The sequence below is a fragment of the Rhinopithecus bieti genome, unplaced genomic scaffold, assembly GCF_001698545.2.
Source record: "Rhinopithecus bieti isolate Rb0 unplaced genomic scaffold, ASM169854v2 scaffold_6933, whole genome shotgun sequence".
NCBI classification, from domain to species: domain Eukaryota; kingdom Metazoa; phylum Chordata; class Mammalia; order Primates; family Cercopithecidae; genus Rhinopithecus; species Rhinopithecus bieti.
This window is the reverse complement of record NW_016805426.1, coordinates 2,482,569-2,506,912: the sequence shown is the minus strand read 5'-3', so window position 1 is coordinate 2,506,912 and position 24,344 is coordinate 2,482,569. Positions and strand designations below refer to the sequence as shown.

At 44.4% G+C, this 24,344-nt stretch overlaps 1 protein-coding gene across 1 annotated transcript in view; it reads right to left on the bottom strand.

Annotated features, from left to right (window-relative positions):
* Positions 1-23,570, bottom strand: part of ITIH2 (inter-alpha-trypsin inhibitor heavy chain 2) — a 46,680-nt gene extending 23,110 nt beyond the window's left edge. Inside the window, 9 exon segments of the mRNA XM_017872489.1 lie at positions 2,758-2,874; positions 4,661-4,789; positions 5,467-5,574; positions 8,615-8,777; positions 13,716-13,820; positions 17,553-17,722; positions 19,486-19,518; positions 21,530-21,604; positions 23,193-23,570. Coding sequence (XP_017727978.1) covers positions 2,758-2,874; positions 4,661-4,789; positions 5,467-5,574; positions 8,615-8,777; positions 13,716-13,820; positions 17,553-17,722; positions 19,486-19,518; positions 21,530-21,604; positions 23,193-23,276 — 984 coding nt within the window. The 5' untranslated portion in view covers positions 23,277-23,570.
* Positions 23,571-24,344: the final 774 nt, after the last annotated feature.

The window sequence follows — 24,344 nt, the reverse complement described above, 5'->3', positions numbered from 1 at the left end:
AATTGTTTTTATTAGTCTCTATCACCAATTATCCTCTTCTTCCCAAATTCCCAATATTAGAATGCTCTGTTGTCTGTTCTCGGCTCCCTTGTCCATCTACTCCTTGGCATTCTCATCTAGTCCCAATGCTGCCAGTACCTTCTATATGCTGGTGAGTCCTAACCGTGTGTCTCCACATCTCACTTTTGAACACCGGGCTTGCGTGGCCAACGTGGGTATTTAATGAACATCTCAGACTTTGAATCCAAAACCAAACTGGGACATTCCCTGCAATGTCTGATTCCATCTCTGTCTTTGCCAACTCATGGATGGCCACTCCATCCTTCTAGTTGCTCAGGCTAAGTCCTGGGGCATCTTTCAGTTATCTTTTCTTCCCTTGTCTCACAGCTAACCCTTCAGGATATACTGTTTACTCGACCTTCAAAACAGATTCCAGAATCCAGCTCTGATCATGACTGCACAGGTGTTCCATGAGCCACCTTGCCTCTTACTTCTCAGATCTCATCTCCCACTGCCCCTCTCTACTGGCATCTCTCTCTGTTCTTTGCACACTTTTGACTTAGAACCGTTGCATGGGCTGTTCATTGCATTTAATACCCTTAGGTATCTGCATAACTCTCCCTTCACCTTCTCGGGGTCTCCTCAGTGGTCTTCTCCAGGAAACCACCTATTGATACGACAAGCCTATTTAAAATTGCATCCTCCTGCAATTGCCACTCTTGATTTCTAACATACGCTTCTTTTTTTTTTTTTTCAAACTTTTATCATAATGCTGCCATTGAACATACTTGTACATTTGTACTTGTATGTGTATTGTTTATTCTCTGTCCCCTCTCCCCCAGATGTAAGTTTCATAAGCACCCAGAGGGTAGGTCTGTGTTTTCTGTTTGGTTTCTGTTTTTATGCTTTGGGTCTGTTTTGCTCATGGATGAACTAAGTGCATGAATAGTAGGTGCTTCGTAAATATTTGTTGAATGAATGAATGATGGAAGGAAGCAGTGAATAAACTGTTGTATTAGAGCAGCTGTTCTCAACCAGAGGCAATTATTCCCCCCAGCGGACATTTGGCAATGTCTGAAGTCATATTTGATTGTTATGATGCAGGGGACGTTGTGCTACTGAAATTTAGCAAACAGACCATAGACCATGCTGCTAAGTATCCTGCAATGCACCAGACAGCCCTCCCACAACAAAGAATGACCCCATCCAAAATATTAATAGTCCCACTGCTGAGAAACCCTGCCTGGGAGTACAGACCCAGGCAGGCAGGGTCTGTAAAAGACAGGGACTTCTTCCTCTTCTTCTTTTTTTTTTTTTTGTGAGATGGAGTTTTGCTCTTATTGCCCAGGCTGGAGTGCAATGGTGCAATTTCTGCTCGCCGCAACCTCTGTCTCCTGGGTTCAAGCAATTCTCCTGGCTCAGCCTCCTGAGTAGCTGGGATTACAGGCATGCACCACTACACCCAGCTAATTTTTTTTTTTTTTTTTTTTTTTTTTGTATTTTAGTAGAGACACAGTTTCTCTACGTTGGTCAAGCTGGTCTCGAACTCCCAACCTCAGGTGATCCAACTGCCTTGGCCTCCCAAAGTGTTGGGATTATAGGCGTGAGCCACTGTGCCCGGCCAACAGGGATTTCTTTTAGGTTTCTTACAGATCTTAGGGTAGTAGTGAACTCTTCGGTGGTCAAAAATAGTTGCTGAATGAACGGTTAGTTGGTTGTTCAACTTGGTTGAATGGATGGATAGATTGATGGGTAAGTCAAACATTTCCTTGTTTGGTCTTTAGAATTGCATCTGTACATCTCACTTATCACTGAGTAAGCCTATATTGAGCTCTGAGCTGGAAAACATAGATGGGATAGCTTCCCTCAAGAAATTACAATCTAATTAGAAACAATATGNTTTTTTTTTTTTTGTATTTTAGTAGAGACACAGTTTCTCTACGTTGGTCAAGCTGGTCTCGAACTCCCAACCTCAGGTGATCCAACTGCCTTGGCCTCCCAAAGTGTTGGGATTATAGGCGTGAGCCACTGTGCCCGGCCAACAGGGATTTCTTTTAGGTTTCTTACAGATCTTAGGGTAGTAGTGAACTCTTCGGTGGTCAAAATAGTTGCTGAATGAACGGTTAGTTGGTTGTTCAACTTGGTTGAATGGATGGATAGATTGATGGGTAAGTCAAACATTTCCTTGTTTGGTCTTTAGAATTGCATCTGTACATCTCACTTATCACTGAGTAAGCCTATATTGAGCTCTGAGCTGGAAAACATAGATGGGATAGCTTCCCTCAAGAAATTACAATCTAATTAGAAACAATATGTGTATATCGATTCAATAGTTATATGTGGACAATGACAAGATATAATAAAACAGGTAGAAGAGCAAAAAGAATGTGACTGATCGTTGAAAGAAGAGGTTATACAGAGATTACATTTTTCAAAGAGGTGAGTTTTGAGACAGTTTTTCAAGGAAATATTGGATAGAGAGTGGAAAAGAGGAAGAGAAGGAAGAGGAAACAGGAAAGAGGAAGAAGAGAAGGAAGGGAATTTTACACTGGAGGAATCATTAGAAGATGGAGGTGTATGTGCTGTGAAATGCAATAATTGCAAAATTCTAGAAAGAGTTTACACCGGCAGTCAGTAAGTACAGTCCCTGAGCTTCAGCCCCTAAGTAGGGAGGAGGGATAGAATGATTGCATTTTTAGGAGGGGATCAAAGAAGATAGGGAGTCCCCCCCACCACCGCAAACAAGGGGCTACTTACTTGTTTCATTTTAACTCCCCACATGGAGCCACTCACATCGATGACAAAGAGGATGTTTTTGGGAATTGGGTCCAGGTTGTCAGGAGCAAAGAAGTGGACAAAATATCCATTAAACACCTGAAAAATAGAACATCTTTGTGAGTCAAATCATGATTCCTGTTTAGAAGGTAGGGAGATGGGGACCTGGGGACTCGGAGAAGAGAGGGGGTCTACGGGGAGGAGGAGGTGGAGCTTGATGTGTATTTGCCTCCACATTTTCCTGCCTGATCCCCCACCTCCTCTCCTGTGAGGGTCAAGACCTTCCAACAGAGCATTTCACTGCACTCCCTGCCGCTCCACTCCACACGGCTCCACTCCATGCTGCTCCACTCCACGCCACTCCACTCCACACCACTCCACTCCATGCCACTCCACGCTGCTCCACTCACTCCACTCCACACCACTCCATTCTACTCCTCTCCACTCCATGCCACACCACTCCAGGCCACTTCACTCCACTCCACATCATGCCACTCCACGTGACGCCAGGCCACTCCACTCCACACCATGCCACGCCACTCCACTCCACTCCATGCCATGCCACTCCACTCCATGCTGCTCCACTCCACTCCATGCCACTTCACTCCACGCCACACCACTCCACACCACTCCATGCCACTTCACTCCACTCCACGCCACTCCATGCCACTCCACACCACGCCACTCCACTCCTCTCCACTCCATGTCACTCAGTCTTTACAGAGTGCCCCTGTTCCAGACGCCCTGTTAACCAGCGGTGAATCAGGCAGAGCCTCCGCCCTCAGGAGGCTCCCGGCCAGCAGAGGATAAGGATAAGTGAAGGCGATGTGCAGTGCAGCGTGTTAAACACCATGGTCAGGAAGTAAAGGGCTCGTCAAGAGCCCAGTGTGCATCTAACGCATGCAGGGGACGATTCTCTGGGAAGCGGCATCTCCACTGGGACCTGAGGATGAACTCAGACTTAGCTGCCCTCTTGAGAGCTGGGCCAGGTTGAGATAGTTGGGAATGGGGAAGAGAGTTCCAGACAGTGCAGCCCCAGAGATGAGAGAACATGGCATACTTGGGGCTCCACATGTGGTTCACCAAGATGGGGCCATAGAATCCAAGAATTCAGGGAAGTAGGTGGAGAATCAGCAGGACAGATCACGAAGGATGTGTCTGGGCCACTTCAGAAAATTTGGATTTTTCTGGAAGTTAATGAGAGTCTGCCTCAGCTGGACTCCTGACCATTCTCTTTGTCTTCTGCTGCAGGCTTGATGACTGACTCACCTAATTCTCTTTCCACTGCCCTTTGGCTGCCTCTTTCCAGGACACTACAGTGTCCAGGTACAGGGTGTGTGCTCCACTCGCTGTCCCTAGAGAGACTCTTGGAGTTTTGGGTACGTTCTAGGAGTCCTCACCTTAGTACAAGGAAAGGAAGACACACATCTAAGACATGGTCAAAGGGGAAAGGAAACTTTTCAAGAAACTTTATGGTAAACCTTGACCCTGAAATTCACCCTTGGCTCTTGATCTTTCTAGGCTGTGGATGTGCCTTCCTCCTCTCCCCTAATCTCTGTGCTTTCTTTGATTGTCTAATTGCAAAGGGCTGTGGGAGCCTATCTAAAATTCCTGTTCTGTAATTATTCCATTATTCTTCATATGAGGCCCAGGAATGCCCTCCTGGGACAAGAGCGTGAGATCCGATGACCTTTCATTTAGTTTTTAAGACACAAAAGATAATGCTTAGCGGTATAATCGAAGAAGATGATTTCAGTCCCTTCTCTGCAGCTAGAAACACGTGCCCTGGCAGCTGGAAACCGCCCACAGGCCTGGGAGTTTGTTCAAAAAGGAGCAGCTCTTTGGCATGAGCTTGGCAGTAGAACCAGAGCCGGTGTGCACTCACCTCCAGTTCACCAGCCTTCTCTTCTCTTTTCACGTCATACAGCACCACCAGTTCCCCATCTACCGCAGTCTCCCGGCAGCTAGGGCATATTCTCTGCTGTGCTACTGTGGGCTTGAAGGAGACGTGCGCCTAGAAAGAACAGTGACGTCAGAGCCTCTGCCTCTAGCCCCTTCCCAGTGAGAGCTTGGCGCTGCCCCTTCTCCAGCACACAGGGAAGAGGAGCTGCTCAGTGGACGTTCTGCATCCTGGCAACATCGGTGGACCCCTTACTGATGGGAAAGACAAGCCAGGGCTTTTGCAGGGAGCATCTCCAGCCTGCCATGCTGTTTGCAAGGTTTCAGGCCTTTTCAGAAGAAAGCCAATGATTTTTCTTCATCCCCTATAGAAGGGCTGACCACCTGCTTTGGAAAGAGTTTGTGAAATGTTTTAATGTTCTTAGAGGAGTCATAGTTGGTTATCATTGGCCGTTGAGGCAGAGAGCTGAACATTTCTTGCTATGGTTAATGAATGAGAATCCACCACATAGGATGTGAAAGCTGTCCTTTAGCTATTGCTTAAGTAGGTGACTTAGGGGAAATGAGACTCAAAAGGGACAATCTCTGGTCAAAATGGAAAGAAACCACTGGGAGTGTTGTTCTGTGTGTCCTGGGGAGACCCTAGGCTCTTCTTAGGGATCCCCATTTCTCAGACAGTGTCCTCAACTCAACACCAGCCTGCGTTTGTCTTCTCCAGAGCACAGGAGGAGAACACAACCCACGAGCCAGAGCCCCCCGTGGATGCCTGGCAACACGCAGGGCTCAGGGTACCTTCTGTTGTCCTTTAGAAACGACCGGAACACCATCAAAATGGCCTTCAAATGTGTCAGGAACATGAAGAAATCTGATTCCCTGAGGTTCGATAACCCACACATCTACCTAGAAATGCAAGAGAAAATTACCCAAAGCATTAAAAATCTTTAAAGTCTTTTAAAGCAAGAAGTAAAATTACAAATAAGTCCTCTGATGCTTTCCTCCTCCGCAGGTTTCCCCAGTGCGGCTTCGTGATCTCTCCTGCAGGACCACAAGTTCCTGCGATGGGGTTCATCTCACTGCGGAGGCTTAACCCCCGTCTGTCAACTCAGAACTCTCCTTCTGCTGCCTCACTCCCCCAGGAGTCAATTCCCTTCTTCATTCTATTGGAGTCTTTTTATTTATAAGAACATTTGCATTGTTAGGGAAAAAAAGAATTCCTTCCTTTTTTTCTCTCTCTCTCATTGTTAAATAGCACTGCATTTACTCTGTAGACCTGCCATTGTTAAATAGTACTGCATTTGCTTTGTAGAACTGTCAAAAGTAGACCATTTTCCCCAAATATTGGGTCATTTTATTTCTTCTCTGTCTTCTTGCTTTGAACAGAGCTCGTCTAGGGAAATCCTCTTTGGTGATTCTTGACCAAACCACAGTCATGGCTGCCATTTGTTTCTTTTTTCATTTAACTCTATGATTTGTTTATTTATATTTTTGTGTATTTATTTTGAAAATTTTGTATAAATTGAAGGAGTACAAATGCAGTTTGGTTACATGAACATATTGCACAGGAGTGAAGTCTAGGCTTTTAGTGAAACTACCACCCAAGAAATGTACCTTGTATTCGTTAAGTAATTTCTCATCCCTCACTCCATTCCCACCCTCCCACACTTCTCCCAAGTCTCCCCACTCCCACTCTCCCACACTTCCGAGCCTCCAACATCTATTATTCCACACCCTATGTCCCTGCGTACATATTATTCAACTCTCTCTTATAAGTGAGAACATGTGGTATTTGACTTTCTGTATCTGAGTTACTTAACTGCCATTTTTTCTTTCTTTCTTTCTTTCTTTCTTTCTTTCTTTCTTTCTTTCTTTCTTTCTTTCTTTCTTTCTATCTTTCTGTCTCTCTCTCTCTCTCTCTTTCTTTCTTTCTTTCTTTCTTTCTTTCTTTCTTTCTTTCTTTCTTTCTTTCTTTTCAGACAAGGTTTTATTTTGTCATCCAGCCTGGAGTGCAGTGGCATGATCATAGCTAACTGTGGCCTCGACTTTTTGGGCTCAAGCTATCCTCCTGCCTCAGTCTCCCAAGTAGGTGGGACTACAGGGGTACACCACCATGCCTGGCTAATTTATTTATTTATTTTCAGTAGAGATGAGGTCTCACTGTGCTGCCCAGGTTGTCCCTCAGTTTTTGTTAATATTGTTACTATCAACAATCTCAATGATTGTCTCCTTCTAGGCTTAGATGCTAATCACATCTAACCATTGTTTCAAATTATTTATCATGGGATTCATGGCATTGAGCAAGAGAAAGTGCATGACTGACACCCATCCATCATCAGTACTGGAAAAACATCCAACATCACACTCTTAGTTGTACAGAGCATCTTGGCCAAGTCATGTGCCCTGGTAAGGGGCTGCATTTACCTGAAGGAAGGGCATCTTTTTTTCAATTCACGCAAAAGCACGGTATATGCTAGGAGTGGCCCAGAAAAGAATCAAGAGCATAGACTCTGATAGTGAACTGATGCCAAATAGTGGGCATTATTGATCAGACGAGCAGCTTTTTAAACGGGAATTAAAGTTTCATCATGATTAATTCATTCCCTTTCATCTCCCATGTCTCCAGGCAATTCACAACCTGTCTGCTTCACTCTCCTATCTTCCAGGGGGAGGGGCACGTTGGCCTCTGTACTCTCTTAGGTTTCCTCTTGTCTAGCTCTGCCTCCTACACTAAACAGTCATAGGATGTCGCATAGATTTGAGCAAAGAAAAGAGCAGTTTAGTCTTTATAGCAAGAGATGAAGATGACAGCAGAGGTGAGTTCAGATGGATAGGAGCACAGTGGATGTCCGAGGCACTGCTCCCCTGCTGTGATGATGGCTGGGGTGGCAGGGAAGACAACTCACTTAACCTTCATCAAGCTCCTGTCATTGGCCACATATTACAGGAACAGGTAACCAAGTACAGGACGTTCTCACTTCTAAGTGGGAGCTAAAGATTGAGTACACATGAACACAAAGAAGGGAACAATTGACTCCATGGTGAGGGAGGGAGGAGAGAAAGGATCGGAAAACTACCTATCAGGTACTATGCTCATTACCTCGGTGGTGAAATCATCTGTACACACCACCCCTGTGACGTGGAATTTACCATATAACAAACCTGCACACGTGCCTCGGAACTTAAAATAAAAGTTTAAAAAAAGAACTGAGAAACCAAAATCTGTTACCGTAGCCTTTTCAGAGATGAGACAGCAGAGACTCAGGAACACTGGTCCCTGAAGATTAGTGTCTTGGGATGAATGGTGGCCTCCCCACTAAAGATATGCCCAACCCCTGGAACCTGTGAACATGGATTTATCCGGAAAAAGAGTCCTTGCAGATGCAATTAAGGATCTTGAGTTGAGATCATCCTGTACTACCTGGTGGACCCCAAATCTAATAGGTGTTCTTGTGAGAGAAAGGCAGAGGGGCATTTGAGATGCTCGGAGGGGGAGAGGCTGCGATCACAGAAGAAGAGATTGGAGTGATCTGACCAGAAGGCCACAAGTCAAGGAAGGCCAGCAGCTGCCAGAGAGCAGGAGAAGCAAGGAATGGGCTCTCCCCTGGAGCCTCCAGAGAGACAGTGCAGCTCTGCAGACACCTTGACTTCAGACTTCCGTAAGAGAATCAATTTCTATTCTGTTAAGCTGTGGTGTTTGCTGTAACTTGTTATAGCAGAGCTCAGAAACCACCATCCACCATAATATGGCTGTTAAGGAGAGTGACAGCTGTAAGGAAGTGGTCTGGCTGACTCCAAACCCACCATCTTTTCAATACATCCCATTGTCTTGCAGAGTTGAGTGGCATCCAACACCACAAGTGGTGTTGACAAGCAGAAAGTATAAATCAGGGTCAGGGACTATAAAAGGACAGTGTCACTGTCCACCCTACAGATCCAGGCTTACCTCCAAGTGTTTGGCCAGCCGTCCAGGCTGCAGATAGATCCTATGTTCATAGGAGCCCAGCTTCCTCCACTTCACCTCCTCGTAGTGAAGTTCGAACTGCACCTTTGCTCCTGGGAGGACATTTACTTCCGTTCTGAAGTTTTCCATGTCAAGAGCCCTGCTCCTAAAGGTGACAGCCCCCAATAAAAGTCAACAGATACATGATTGAGCAGCAAGACTCACAACCTAGGCAGAGGGTGTGTAGACTTTCCTGGACAGTCCGACCTGCTCAGTAGTTCATGAAAGTGAACAGTAGGTACACCAGAGATAAGTGCAGCTTCTAGATCAGTTGAATCCCAACAAGAGCTTCCATCTCCCCTCCTACCCAATCTCCGGCTCCCAGAGCTTCTTACTGACTTGAGTATTGTCTGCAAAAAGCTACCAGGGATTGGCCCCTATCCTGGGCCAGAAACCTGACATCTATCATTGCTGATATAGCAGCTTTGCAATATGGATATCATTACCCTGACTTTTCAGATGATAAAAAAAATTAGGCTTGGACCGGGTGCAGTGGCTCACACCTGTAATCCCAGCACTTTGGGAGGCCGAGGTGGGCAGATCACGAGGTCAGGAGTTTGAGACCAGCCTGGCCAACATGGTGAAACCCTGTCTCTACTAAAATGCAAAAATTAGCTGGGCATGGTGGCACATGCCTGTAATCCCAGCTACTCAGGAGGCTGGGGCAGGAGAACTGCTTGAACCAGGACCCAGGAGGCGGAGGTTGCGTTGAGCCGAGATCACGCCATTGCACTCCAGCCTGGGCAACAAGAGTGAAATTCTGTCTAAAAAAAAAAAAAGGGTTGTAGAGGACCTGCTCAAGACCCCATGGCCAGTCCACTGTGGGACCAGGACTCACACCCAAGGTTGGATCGTTCAAAGATAGCACACTTTTCCTGTACTGCATTTGAGGCTCACTATAGGAGTTCTTGATATTTTTGAAGGTCTTCAGAAAGAAAAACTTTATTATTGCATCAAATTGAGTATGTTTCTCTCTCTCTCTTTTTTTGAGCTGGAGTCTCGCTCTGCTGCCCAGGCTGTAGTATAATGGTGTGATCTTGGCTGACTGCAACCTCTGCCTCCAGGGTTCAAGCTATTCTCCTACCTTAGCATTCTGAGTAGCTGGGATTACAGATGTGAGCCACCACACCCAGCTAATTTTCGTATTTTTAGTAGAGTCAGGGTTTCGCCATGCTGGCCAGGCTGGTCTTGAACTCCTGACCTCAGATGATCCACCCACCTCCACCTCCGAAAGTGCTGGGATTACAGGCTGAGCCACTGCACCTGGCCTGAGTATGTTTTTCTCTCAGAAGGCCTTATTTTAGTCACATACATATTGAGTTCAATGTGATCATTGATCTTGAGGTGTTTATGGTTTAAAGAGAAAGCAGCAGAATTATCAACACTGGTGATTCCAGCATTAGGATAAACAAGGAATGATTTTTTTAAACGAAATAAGTAAATACACTGGGCACGGAGACTGACACCTGTAATCCTAGCACTTTGGGAGGCCGAGGTGGGTGGGTCACTTGAGGTCAAGAGTTACCAGCCTGGCCAACATGGTGAAATCCCATCTCTACTAAAAACACAAAAATTAGCCATGTGTGGTGGTGGGTGCCTGTAATCCTAGCCACTCAGGAGACTGAGGCAGGAGAATTGCTTAGACTCGGGAGGTGGAGGTTGCAGTGAGCCCTGTCTCTACTAAAAATACAAAAATTAGCCGGACGTGGTGATGGGTGCCTGTAATCCTAGCTCTTGGGAGGCTGAGGCAGGAAAATTGCTTAGATCTGGGAGGTGGAGTTTGCAGTGAGCAGAGATCATGCCACTGCACTTCACTCTATCCAGGGTGATAGAGTGAAACTTCATCTCAAAAATAATAAAATAAAATAAAATAAAGAAATAAAAAGAAAAGAAATAAGTGAGTAAGCAAGGTGAGAGGTTGCATAATCAGCCTGTGGGATTGGGGAGTTATGAATAGTCAGTGTGAGATAACTGAAGAAAAAGATGAGCATGACCTGTGCAAAGCTTTGAAACAGAGCCTGTAGTGAGAGACTATGTTTACCCGAGGGGTGCACTAGGATGGGAGCTCTGCGTTCCCTGCAGTATCTCCAGTGCCTAGAAGAGTTTCTGGTAGAAATAAGTATTTGTGGGATGGATAAACAAATAAATAAGTATTTGTGGGATGGATAAACAAATAAATGAATGGGTGATGTGGTCAAAATGATGGATAAAGATGGCAAAATCATTCTCTCTCTCTCTCTCCTTCCTTCCTTCCTTCCTTCCCCTTCCATCCTTCCTTCCTTCCTTCCTTCCTTCCTTCCTTCCTTCCTTCCTTCCTTCCTTCCTTTATTCCTTTTTTCTTTCTTTCTCTTTCTTTCTTTCTTTCTTTCTTTCTTTCTTTCTTTCTTTCTTTCTTTCTTTCTTTCTTTCTTTCTTTCTTTCGTTCGTTCTCTCTCTCTTTCTCTCTTTCTCTCTTTCTTTCTTTCTTACTTTTTTTGAGACAGAGTTGCTGTGTCTCCAGTCTGGAATGCAGTAGTGTGATCTCGACTCACTGCAACCTCTGACTCCCTGGTTCAAGTAAGCCTCCCGTGTAGCTGGGATTATAGGCATACGCCACCACACCCAGCTAATTTACGTATTTTTAGTAGAGACGGGGTTTCACCATGTTGCCCAGTCTGGCCTCGACCTCCTGGGCTCAAGTGATCTGCCCATGTGGGCCTCCCAATGTGCTAGGATTACAGGTGTGAGCCACCATGTCCAGCCTAAAGTGGATGGTTTTTAATATAATCACGATGTTGTGCAACCCTCAACACTATCTAACCCAAGGATATTTCCTCACCTTTTATACCCATCACCATAACTTTCATTTTTCCCGAGCTTCCTCAGCCTTGGAGANCTTCATTCCTTCCTTAGTTCATTCCTTCCTTCCTTACTTTATTCCTTTTTTCTTTCTTTCTCTTTCTTTCTTTCTCTCTTTCTTTCTTTCTTACTTTTTTTGAGACAGAGTTGCTGTGTCTCCAGTCTGGAATGCAGTAGTGTGATCTCGACTCACTGCAACCTCTGACTCCCTGGTTCAAGTAAGCCTCCCGTGTAGCTGGGATTATAGGCATACGCCACCACACCCAGCTAATTTACGTATTTTTAGTAGAGACGGGGTTTCACCATGTTGGCCAGGATGGTCTCGATCTCATGACCTCATGATCTGCCTGCCTCAACCTCCCAAAGTGCTGGGATTACAGGCATGAGCCACTGTGCCCGGCCAGCAAAATGATTCTTAACGGTAAAAGAACTGATTTACTGGCCAGGCGTGGTGGCTCACGCCTGTAATCCCAGCACTTTGGGGGGCCGAGGTGGGTGGATCACGAGGTCAGTAGATCAAAACCATCCCGGCTAACATGGTGAAACCCTGTCTCTACTAAAAATACAAAAAAATTAGCCGGGCATGGTGGCTGGTGCCTGTAGTCACAGCCACTTGGGAGGCTGAGGCAGGAGAATGGCATGAACCCAGGAGGTGGAGCTTGCAGTGAGCCGAGATGGAGCCACTGTACTCCAGCCTGGGCTACAGAGTGAGACTCCGTCTCAAAAAAAAAAAAACTGATTTACCTGCAGGAAGGCTAGAGGCATTTCCTCTGCTTGGAGCTTCTTCTCTCCTTTCTCTACCTGGCTGAAGTTTACTACAGTTGGTGCTCTGTATCCTCTAGAGTTTGGTTCCAGGATTCCCCAAGGATACCCAAATCCAGCGATGCCCAAGCCACTGTTATAAAATAGTGTGGTGAAGTCAACCCTCTGTATCCACAAGTCTCCATCCACAGTTGGTTGAATCTGAGAATGTGGAACCCATGGATATGAAGGCCAACTGTAACCTTCCTGGGCTCCGCTTACACACAGTCCCCTGTGGGACTTCCTGGACCCTCAGACAGGATTACACACTCGGCACTCGGAACTCCCGTAGTGTTTTTTGTGTACCCTCTCTGTATTTCTGTGTTAGCACTTGCCCACTACAGATATTGTGGTCACAGGTTCCTTGTCTGTCTCCTGTACGGGACTGATGGTGTCTGCTTTTGTGTTGCTGCTGCCTCTGACAGAACCGGGTACAGAGTTTGCGTTTGATGCATTTCTGTTGAATGAATAAATGCATGAATGAAAGGAAAAGAACTTCAACTACAGGTGAGTTTGGGGATGTAGGAGAGGAGGAGATGAGGAAAGAAACGTGGCAGGATTTGGCCTGATAGTGAGTGTGCGGTGCAAGCAGTGAGAAGGTGAAAATTCCTTTGAAGATTTTTTTCCCTTTGAAGAGAAGCTGCTTTTTGAGGGTGACTTGGCATTCCCCGGTCTTACTTAGATTATAAGGGGAAAAAATAAACAAAACCTAAGTATCGCAGCCCAGCATGGTGGCTCAAGCCTGTAATCCTAGCACTTTGGGAGGCCGATGAGGGAGGAGCACTTGAGGCCAGCCTAGACAACAAAGCAAGGCCTTAACTCTACAAAAACTAAAAAAATTAGTCAGGCATGGTGGTGCACCCCAAGTCCCAGCTACTTGGGAGGCTGAGGCATTCCCGCTTGGGGCCAGGAGTTCGGGGTTGTAGTGAGCTGTGATCACACCACTGCATTCCAGCTTGGGTAAAAAGGAAGACCTCATCTCAAAAAAAAAAAAATAAATAAATAATTGCCTTATCTCTACAAATAGGCAGAATAAATCATTAAGGCAAATTTTAAACTTTCCCTTCTGCATATATGTTAAGTTTTGTAACAAGATCACCAACGTTTCTGTAGTTTCTCTCTTCGCTCTTTAGAAAAATCAGTGTTTATTTACAGAACATCCATCTACTTGCTAGATGAGTGATGTAAGCACAACCAGCATGCGATCACCCAAAACCCATTGGTTGAAGAAGGACCTTTAGGCAAATAGAAGCCGCAGTGCCTAATTCTCCCATCTGGCTTCGAGAGTTTGCCATTGGCTCAGGTGCCGTGCCTTTCCGGAGGCTGGTTTGCTGCTGTGGGAAGGAGACAGGAGAGGAAACCACCATCGAGAGGCAAGGGCAAGCCTTGCTCACTCAGGCCTTACCTCACCAAGCCAGCCGTCTTGCCTTTTGCTCTGGCCTGTGCGTAGAGAGCTCGGCCCACAGTTTTCTCCTTAATAGAACTCCTAAATGTCGTGCCATCCACAGTCCTAGAAAACGACAGAAGGCAACCAGTTGGTCAGAAAAATAATCTTTTTTTTTTTTTTTTTTTCTTGAGATGGAGTCTTGCTCTGTCACCCAGGCTGGAGTGCAATGGTGCAATCTCGGCTCACTGCAACCTCTGCCTCCCGGGTTCAAGCAATTCTCCTGCTTCAGCCTCCTGAGGAGCTGGGATTACAGGCTCCTGCCACCATGCCAGGCTAATTTTTTGTATTTTTAGTAGAGGTGGGGTTTCACCATGTTGGCAAGGCTGGTCTCGAACTTCTGACCTCGTGATCCATCTGCCTTGGCCTCCCAAAGTTCTGGGATTACAGGTGTGAGCCACCGTGCCTGGCCCAGAATAGTAATCTTAGCAAAACAAACAAGAGCAAGCAAAGAACCCAACAAGGCTGACTTAAAGAATGAGGGCAATGATCATTTTGTGTCTATCAGAAATAAGGGAGGCATTTGAATAGTTTATAGACAGATTTCCTTTATTGATTGGATAGAGTGGTTGAGAGGGTTTGGTCGGCTCCCACCCTAACACCTTTCCCTCATGTACTGTTGTTTGTTTTAGATTTTCCTCATTTTGAATTTCATCCTTTAGATGAAGAATGGTTCTCTTTGGGTATCCCCTTCGAATGACAAATGTGACTAGGAGAGGTGACTGATAAATTCCAAATTATCTCGTTACCTTTGGTTCATCAGGTCATTCTGTGAGTTAAGAATTTGGCATAGCTGTGGGGTATGCAATGGACCGAATGTTTATGTTCCCCGCAAATGTGTATGTTGAACCTTACTTCCTAGGACGATGACATTAGGAGGTGGGGCCTTGGAGAGGTAATTAGGTCTCTCCTCATGAATAGCCTTTAGTGCTCTCACAAAAGAGACTTCAAGGAGTTCTCTCATCTCTTTCCATCCTGACTGAACCAGGAAATGGGCCCTCACCAGACATGAAATCTTTGGGCACCTTGATCTCAGACTTCCCAGCCTTCAGAACTATGAGAAATACATTTCTGTTGTTTATAAGCTACCCATTTTATGGTAGTCATAGCATACTTAGTCATAGCAGCCTGAGCTGATGAAGACAGACTATTATGCTCCTCTGCAAGGATGGAAAAGAATAGAGAAAAATGGGGGAAGGTGCTGGTGGGTCCACTGCCAAAGCGGTGTTTATCTGGAAACCATCTCCCTTGGGGACCTCTGTCTTCTATTTGCACCTCATCTCTTTCCACCTTACTTTTAGCTGGCTAGCAACTAATCCTTACCGAGTCATGGTTGGTCAGAGAGGTAGAATCCAGAATTTTGGGAGTAAATGGGAACTTCCAGTACTCAAATGGGCAGTGTCTTTTCCAAGGAGCAATTTAGAAATGTGTGAAGTTTGGGTTGTTGAGATGACTCGGAAGTGCTGCTGGCATTTGTGGGAGGACACCGAGAATGTTAGTCATCCTGCAATGTGAAGGACAGCTCCACTGAAGAATTTTCCTGCCCCAAATGCCAACAGCACATGTGTTGAAGCACACTTCTGGGTTTGCCTCTTTAGATGAGAGATATCAGACCCCAGGAGATAGATGACTCTTGCTCAAGGTCATGCTGCTGGTCAAGACCATCATGCTTCTATCAAATCACATGTCCCTTTGCAGGGACATGGATCAAGCTGGAAGCCATCATCCTCAGCAAACTAACACAGGAACAGAAATTCAAACACTGTATATTCTCACTCATAAGTGGGAGTTGAACAATGAGAACACATGGACACAGGGAGGGGAACATCACACACCGGGGCCTGTCAGGAGGTAGGGGGTAAGGGGAGGGACAGCATTAGGACAAATAGCTAACACATGCGGGGCTTAAAACCTAGATAACAGGATGATAGGTGCAGCAAACCACCATAGCTCATGTATACCTATGTAACAAACCTACACAGTCTGCACTTGTATCCTGGAATTTAAAGTAAAAACAAAACAAAACAAACAAACAAAAAACAGAAATAACAGATCTTTAGAGTAAGTTCTGATTATGTGGTTTAAAAACAGGAATTTATTAAAATAGTTTTCAATGTCATTTCTAGACATGGGGTCATATAATACCACTACAGAAAAGCTTTCCCTTCTCCCTTTGCTTTTTAGAAAAGGCAGACAAAAAAAGCGATACATTTTAAAGCCAATTCAAAGGATACCAATCAAAGTGACACAATGCCTTTCTCTGCCTACTTGGTTTTGTTTGGAAAATAGAGTTCACATGACTGCCAAAGTGCATGGTAGTTGAACCCTTTACTGTTTATCTACAGTGATCACTGATTACCCTGGTGTATGAAAGACAAAAGTGGATGAGAAGTAACTCAACCTAATGTCTTCATGAAAAAAATAGCCAGACTTTATGCACAGTACTTTGCTGTGTTCTTGGCAACTTAAGAGGGACATTGACTACTTGGAACATACTCTGGGGTGGCCGCCTTGATATTTGGACATAGAAATCTTTCCAATCACTTAGAGGAACAGAGAATATTTAGCTTTGATGCACGAAGGCTCCAAGTGGATAAGATAACTGGCATTAACTGTTTGGAAAGTATTGGAGTCGTTTAACATTTTTTTATTATGAAAAATTTCAAACACACAGAAAATAGAGGGAATAATATGAGATGTCCATGAAATCATCACTGTGCTACACCATTATGAATACTCAACCAATCTTAATTTGTCTATACTCTCATGCTTTCCGCCTCAATTGTTAAGAAGCCAAGCTCAAGGCCGGGCGTGGTAGCTCACGCCTGTAATCCAAGCACTTTGGGAGGCCGAGGTGGGTGGATCACGAGGTCAAGAGGTTGAGACCATCCTGGCTAACATGGTGAAACCCTGTCTCTACTAAAAATACAAAAAATTAGCCAGGCGTGGTGGCGGGCACCTGTAGTCCCAGCTACTTGGGAGGCTGAGGCAGGAGAATGGTGTGAACCTGGGAGGCAGAACTTGCAGTGAGCCGAGATGGTGCCACTGCACTCCAGCCTGGGTGACAGAGCGAGACTCCATCTCAAAAAAAAAAAAAAAAAGCCAAGCTCAGATGGCACATCATTTCATATATGAACACTTCAATATGTATTTTGTAGAGAGCTTTTTAAAAATTCATGTGATTATCACTAGAGTCATTGGGTAGAAAGTGGAAAATATTTAAATGAAGTATAAGAAAGGACTCTTAACAGAGCTGTCAACCATTGAGTTGATTGCCTTGGGAAAAGTGAGTTTATCATTAAGGAAATCATCACACACTTGTAAGTGGTGTTACAGAGGAGGTCAAGCACTGGATAAGTAATTGGATTTAATCTGTGGTTCTCAACTTGTTTTTTTTTTTTTTTTCCTACAGAGAAACATATGGCAGATGGCTTTGACCTGCTATGCACATGCTCTTACGTGGTTTGCTATAAGCCAGGGCAACCCAGTATATTTTTCTCCTCCCAAGAAAGTATATTAAAATGCAAGTAAGTATGAGGTTGTTACCATAGAGATAGACTTAAGTTTGCTTTAGCTTATTAGAAACAAAAAGCAAATAATTCACAAATGCTAATGCTTTGAACAGGAGCAAATTATTGGGACCACCCTCACAATGACCCTTGCCATCCAGCCGGTCCACAGTTCTGGAGGTAAGCGCCACTGGGAGAGTTGACCATGAAGGTCCACTCTAACTATGAGGGGTTTTGATTCTGTGGGTAGAGCACCTGCAATTTCTGGCTCTACACAGAAGTTACTCACATGGAGAAGTTGGAAATGAAGGCTCCTTTGGGGATCTGAACATCAAACACGACATTCTGAGGCTGTGGGGAATTGTTCACCACTTTGCTCTGGATCATGGTGGTAGCCATCCGAGAAGTAATAGTAGACTGGACTTTATAGCTATAAAGAGTTACTTGATCAGCCTCTTCCTGAAATTGGCAAGAAAGCATAACGGTACTAATTGAAAAATCACACAGAACTTCATCAAATGTAGAGCATTTGATGTTAACAGCACTATATTTTCCTTGTTTTACTAGCAGAACAATTCCGAGGCCTTGATAAGGGCAGAACTCGGTGTTGTTAAGCATTCTCCTAACTTCTTGGAACACCCAGCGAACAGAAATCTGCCTTCGTTTCAAGATACTTTGAGCTAAAAGGCATTTTCAGCCCTATGAGTCTATAAATAAGGATTTTTCAAAAATTAGAATACACGTAGAAAACGGTTGTGGGAAGCCAGATTGGATTGAGGAAGTCCAGGAAATAACTCCAAATGCAGGACCATCAGCTGGGGAAAGGATACTGGATTGCGAGGTTGAAAGAGGACCCTGGTTGTATCTTCTGTTAGGGTCAGACAGGGGTGCTGTGGGGTGGATACACACATGTGGCCTCCACCAACCCCTCTTACCACTCTCTACCTTCTTTAGTCTCCTCTATTACAATTTCATCTGCAGTCCTTTTCTCCTCCCTCAAGTCAGAACAAGTTAAGAGAACAGTGATGGGTGTAAGCAAGGGGCATTGATCTTGGACCAGGCATTCTGATATAAGTATTGGTCCAACACTCTGGACCTCCTTACCCAATCGCTACTGATTTAAAGCAGCTCCAGTATAAAGGATCTCATACGTAAGTGTTCTCAAAGGCAAGGTCCTAGAAACCCATGTCTTTCAGGAGGTGACTGAGAGCTGCAAGCTCCTTCAGGTCTATGACAACTATGGGACGCATTAGATTTTGCCTTTTTCTCCAAAAGGATTTACTTGTCTCAATACCAGGTCTCATTCCCCAAACTTTGTAGTCCAACATTAAACCTTTTGACTAACCATGCAGCTCACCTCAAGCTAAAATAAAATCCAGGTGAATCTACGTGTCCTTCCTCCCTCTGAAGTGTGCACTTCTGGCAGTTTCTGCCAATTCAGGGCAGGAAGCACAACATAAACCACTTCCTCAGGTTGTTTTCTTGCCACAGGATGGTCTACTCTGAACATCTCAGGGAACTGGGCCATTTTGTATTTAAGAATTCCTTCCCACGGGCACTCTTTTATTATCTCAAGCTGTCATACTTTAAATCAAAATGGTGTCGGAAGCAATGGCTCACACCTGTAATCCCAGCACTTTGGGAGGCTGAGGCAGGCAGATCACCCAAGGTCAGGAGTTCGAGACCAGCCTGGCCAACATGGTGAAACCCCATCTCTACTAAAAACACAAAAATTAGCTGGGCATGGTGGCACATGCCTGTAATCCCAGCCACTCAGGAGACTAAGGCAGGAGAATCTCTTGAACCTAGGGGGCAGAGGTTGCAGTGAGCTGAGATCACGCCATTGCACTCCAGCCTGGGCAAGAAGAGTAAAACTCTGTCTCGAAAAAATAAAAATAAAAACGTAAAAATAAATATTTAAAACGGGTAAGTTGGAATAAATACATAAATTTATACAGTGGGATGGAACCTATGTTATATGGCAAAACTCAAGAAAATCAAGAGAAGGGCCCCTTCAGCTCTTGGTGACCTCTCTCCTGTCTGAAAAGACTGCACTCTTTAACGCTGAATTTTAGAAATACTTCCAAACAGTTGGGCAAGGCAGTATTTCGAAAGTCAGGTAAATACTCGGTGACGAAGACCAAAGAGACACCCAGATTGATTTCCTGGGAATTATTAGCAGGAAAATCATTCAATCTGTAACAACATCAAAGTCAACTTACCATTATTTCTCCCGATTCTCCTGGAAGGCTTCTCTGTGAAAGGAAGTTAGACAATCATTCTTCAACTGTATGTCACTTATTACCTTGAGGGCCAAAACCGTTTTCTCAGTCAAAAGAGGAATTTTAGTTTTCTTCAGTACTGAGCTGTTATTCATTCACTGAAGCTGAGACATAAATATTGAACATTCTTGAAAACTATTTTCCCACTGGTGAGTTTCTCAACACCTTTCTCTACCAGTTTTGGTGGCGTGCATGTCATTCTTGGATATAATGCTAGAACAAGTAATTTTTAAATAAAAATATTCAACTAAATGCATCCTGGGTAGCGTATATCCCCTTGATGCTATTTGCTCTGTTTTTTACTCAAATAGAGACTTTGAGTCTCCATTCTGCCATGAGGCTGTGGGCATGCTGTTCCCAGTGTCTGCAGTGCCCCGGCTGGGTTCCTCAACCCCCATATAGAGAACTCTACTCACCCTTCAGATCTCAGCTCCAGCAGAATTCCTCCAGTGAAAATCTCTAATGCCCCAAGACTAGGTTGGTTTCCTTTACTAAGTGTTTTCGCAGCAGCATGTTCCTTCCTGTAGCGTGCTCACCTTGTTTCATAATGATTCATTCTATTTGAGGGATTATTTGACTCAAGTCTGTCTCTTCCTTTAAACTAAGCTACATAAAAGCAGGGATTTTCATGTATTTCCTCCACGGTGTAACCCCAGAGCCAAACACAGTGACTGGTACCTAGAAGATTCTATGCTTTTAACCACCATGCTAGGAGATTATCTGTACACTTGACTGTCCTGCAGAAAGGAACAAAGGCAATTCCCTTGCCTTTGAAAGTGAATGGCTTAAGGGTGGTGGGTGAACATGTAATGTTTGGTGAGCTGTTAATAATAGATCCAAGAAGTCAGGTGTCGGATAGAAGCTCAGCTTGCCTGATTCAGGGTGAACTGAGGTTCTGTGCTATGTGACATGGTAAAGTCAATGGTTGACCTCTTCTTGTACACTTCTTGAATGCAATGCTCAATGACAAATTTTTCTCTCTTGTGGCTAAATAAATCGTGACATGAAGTCTTGCTTATTGGATTTTAATATTATTGGTCTACAAAAAAACCCTGGATTTTCAGAAAGTAGAAAATTCATACCTGTACAAAATAAGACATTGATCAGCTTAGAGTTTGCTGCTTCCGTAAATACCTCCTTTCTCAGCGTGTGGGCTCCACCGGGAAGGAGCCAAGCCCTTCCTGGTGTTCCAGAAAACTCATCCCCTTAATTAGAGGGTTTTGTCTATACTGTCGCTGGTGGCCTCCAGGACTGCAACTCCCAGTGTGGCCTGTTCTCCTTTTTAGGTGCTCTCAGAGTGACCAGAGGAAGGAGATCGTAAGGCTGCAAGGAGAAGTGTCTGTCATCGCTAAAAGAAGAAAAGCCTTCCTAACAGGAAATCCTTCCCCATAAGGCAGGAAATAATTTCAGAATCTTAAGTGTTGAAGACAACACATAGCCATGTAATCTTTTTTTTTTTTTTAAATGGAGTGGGGACAGGGTCTCCTTCTGTTGCCCAGGCTGCTGCAATCATAGCTCACTGCAGCCTTGAACTCCTGGGCTCAAGCGATCCTCCATCTCAGCTTCTCAAATAGCTGGGACTACAGGTGCATTCCAGCTAATATATATGTATCAGCTGGGTGGCAGAGATAGGGTCTCGCTGTGTTAACTGGGCTGGTCTGGAACTCTGAGCCTCAAGTGATCCTCCCTCCTTGGCCTCCGAAAGTGCTGTGATTATAAGCGGGAGCCACTGTGCCGAGTCACGTATTCTTTAAAGGACTAACTTGAGCATTATGGTGGGAAGGCTGCTAAGCTGCTGTGTGAATTTCCCTTTTGATTTCACCTGGGTGATCTCTTCCACCAAGGTGTAAGAGCACTGGACTCTCCTGTGCTACAAAACAAACTCTTCAGAAAATCTAGCAGAAGACATCTGAACACTTATCTTACTTCTTCTGCCACAACCTCTTTCAGTTTTTCCCCCTTTTGGAAGTAAAGCTTACTGTACCTGGTATCTCTGGTTCTCTGCCACCAATTGGAATTTGCCTGGGGCCAGTTCCACAAGATCTTCATAGTCTACAAACTTAAAAAAAATTAGAATTTTAACTTTTTTTTTTTAAATTATACTTTAAGTTATGGGGTACATATGTACAACATGCAGGCTTGATACATAGGTATACATGTGCCATGTTGGTTTGCTGCACCCATCAACTCATCATTTAGCTTAGGTATTTCTCCTAATGCCATCCCTCCCCCAACCCCCAGCCCCCCGACAGGCCCCAGCGTGTGATGTTCCTCTCCCTGTGTCCATGTGTTCTCATTGTTCAGCTCCCACTTATAAGTGAGAACATGTGGTGTTTGGTTTTCTCTTCTTGTGTTACTTTGCTGAGAATGATGGTTTCCAAAAGATCTAGAGCCAAAGAGATAGCTGTTGGTATTCATTATTTTATATTCTTTCCTCTACCTCTGGGCAATCACAATTTTGTATCAAATGATTTCTTTAGCATATTTCTATTTGCTGGTTATGTCTCAGAGGTGTACAAGTGCAAGGTAACAACACCTTCACATTTGTTGGACACGGGAATTCGTTTCTGAGTTTGCCCGCGGGTAGTAAGACAGGGATCAAAACAACCCAGTGATTAGGTGGGTGTCTGGGGAAGTAACTGGGTAGACCCTGGAGGCATTTGCAGTGTCTGACTGGACAGACATGAACCATACATCTCCCCAAGTTAAAAATGTAGGTATTTTCTAAAAGGAGTGCCAGTTAGAAATGACTGAAAAAGCACAAATGCATTTGGATGTCTTGGCTTCAATCTGAGATTTCCAACACACTCTGGTGACTTTTAAGTGTTGGAAAATATGATAGTTTCAAAGCAGACAGAGTGATATTTTCCCTCTGTAAATATGCCGTCATATTCTCTGGCATTTTTGTAGGTAATCCACTCTGCAAGTATGATAAGCCTTTGCATTTGCTGGGATGTTCCCATAACACGCTTTGCTTTTCTGGCATAAAAATAGCTCTTGTATGACTTTCAGCAACAGACTTTCAGTCCAAGACTTTCCTTACATTGGAGATGGCTAAGGGACAAAAGTGGAGACCTGCACTCCGTGGGAGTTATTCTTGTACTTTTCCACCCTTCTTGCTGTCTTCCCCTTTAATAGGAATACTTAAAGTGCCCTTATTACAAGTATCACTGTTCACTTAGGTATGGAAAACAGTGTGCTTTGATAATGACTTTTCTTACGCTCTTAGTAAAAGAGTGATAATATTTCTTCGTCATCATAACAGCTAATAATGATTAAGCACTTACTAGTCCAGGCACTCTGCTAGAGAGTTTACACTGTGCCATTTAATTCTCAAAGCAAACCTTTGGGTTAGGTCTATTCTTACCCCCATTTTTTTTAGATGAGGAGTGAGCAGCTGTGCTCCATAAATGCTACACTCTGATGCCCGCCCATTGAGCTTGACTTAATTCTCATGCAAAACCTGTTAATGCTGTAAAAGGTAAATACACATTCCAATAATTATAACAGTAAACACGTGCACTCAGATGAATTTTATCTTAAGTTTCCATTACACACAGAATAAGGCCATTGAATAGCAATTGCAATAGGCTATTTACTGAGCTGACGAGCAGGCCAACAGCAAGGAGTGATCTGGAAGTACTTACTTCAGAAAGTCCATTTATGGGGATTTCGAAGCCTGATACTTCAGAAAGAAAGAAGCAGATGAAAAGGCACGTGAGTCGTTTCATTTTGCTGGACAGTTTTGCCAAAGCTCCCCAAAGCAGATGGTCTGGGGAGGATATCACTTCTTCCTACTGAACCAAGTTCAAAGGAACAGCAGAGGAGCGCTGTTCGCTTTAAGAAAGAAGAAAAAAGAAGAAAAAAACTCTCTAACTTTGCTCAAAATTGGGACAAATATTTGTTCTGGAGCTCAAACTTGAGCTGTGTGGGTGGATCGAACACCCAGAGGTTATTCAAACAGCAAAGTCAGAAGCAGTTGCTCACTGTGAGGACAAGTCAGGGGTAGATGGATGTGCTTGAATGTTCTTATATGCTTTTTTTTTTCTCTTTTTTTGGCTTTTGCTGATTTCTATTGATCTTAAAATCAGAGAGACCTAAAGATAATTGTCATCCTTTCTAAAGGACGAAGTGCAGAACTATTCCCAGAAACAAAATCCTTTGATCTAAATTAAAGCAGAAAAAATTTAGAAAAGTGGGAGAAGACGCAGAGTGGTTTTCTGAGCAAATAATTCATTGTGTGCGTTTTCCCCATCTCTCTGATAACTGATTACCTGTTACCTATAAAGAGCCAGGCAAGTGGCTGTGCAGGATACTAGGGCAGATCTTCAGTGAGGATGCTTCGTGAATGCCTTTGATTAAGGTAACAGTGTCTGTCCTGCTGCCCCCATCAGCCGGGCTCAAGTCAGTGGCAAATCAATACTCCCCAGTTTCAGAATTGAAGTGCAGTGGTGAGATCAAAGCTCATTGCAGCCTTAACTTCCCCCGGCTCAAGCAATCTTCCCACCTCGGCCTCCAGAGTAGCTGGACTACAGGTGTGCACTACTGTGCCCGGCTATTTTTTGTAGAGATGGGATTTCATCATGTTGCTCACCCTGGTCTTGAACATCTGGGATCAAGCTATCTGCTTGCCTTGGCCTCCCAAAGTGCTGGGATTCCAGATGTGAGCCACCATGCCTGGCCTCCATCCTGGTCAGATTCTATTTTTCTTGCAACCAACAGGAAATGTCACTTCTTGGACGCAGCACTGAAATAGGAAGCTCCAGCTGTGGGCAGAGTTACGATACAAGGGCGGTTGT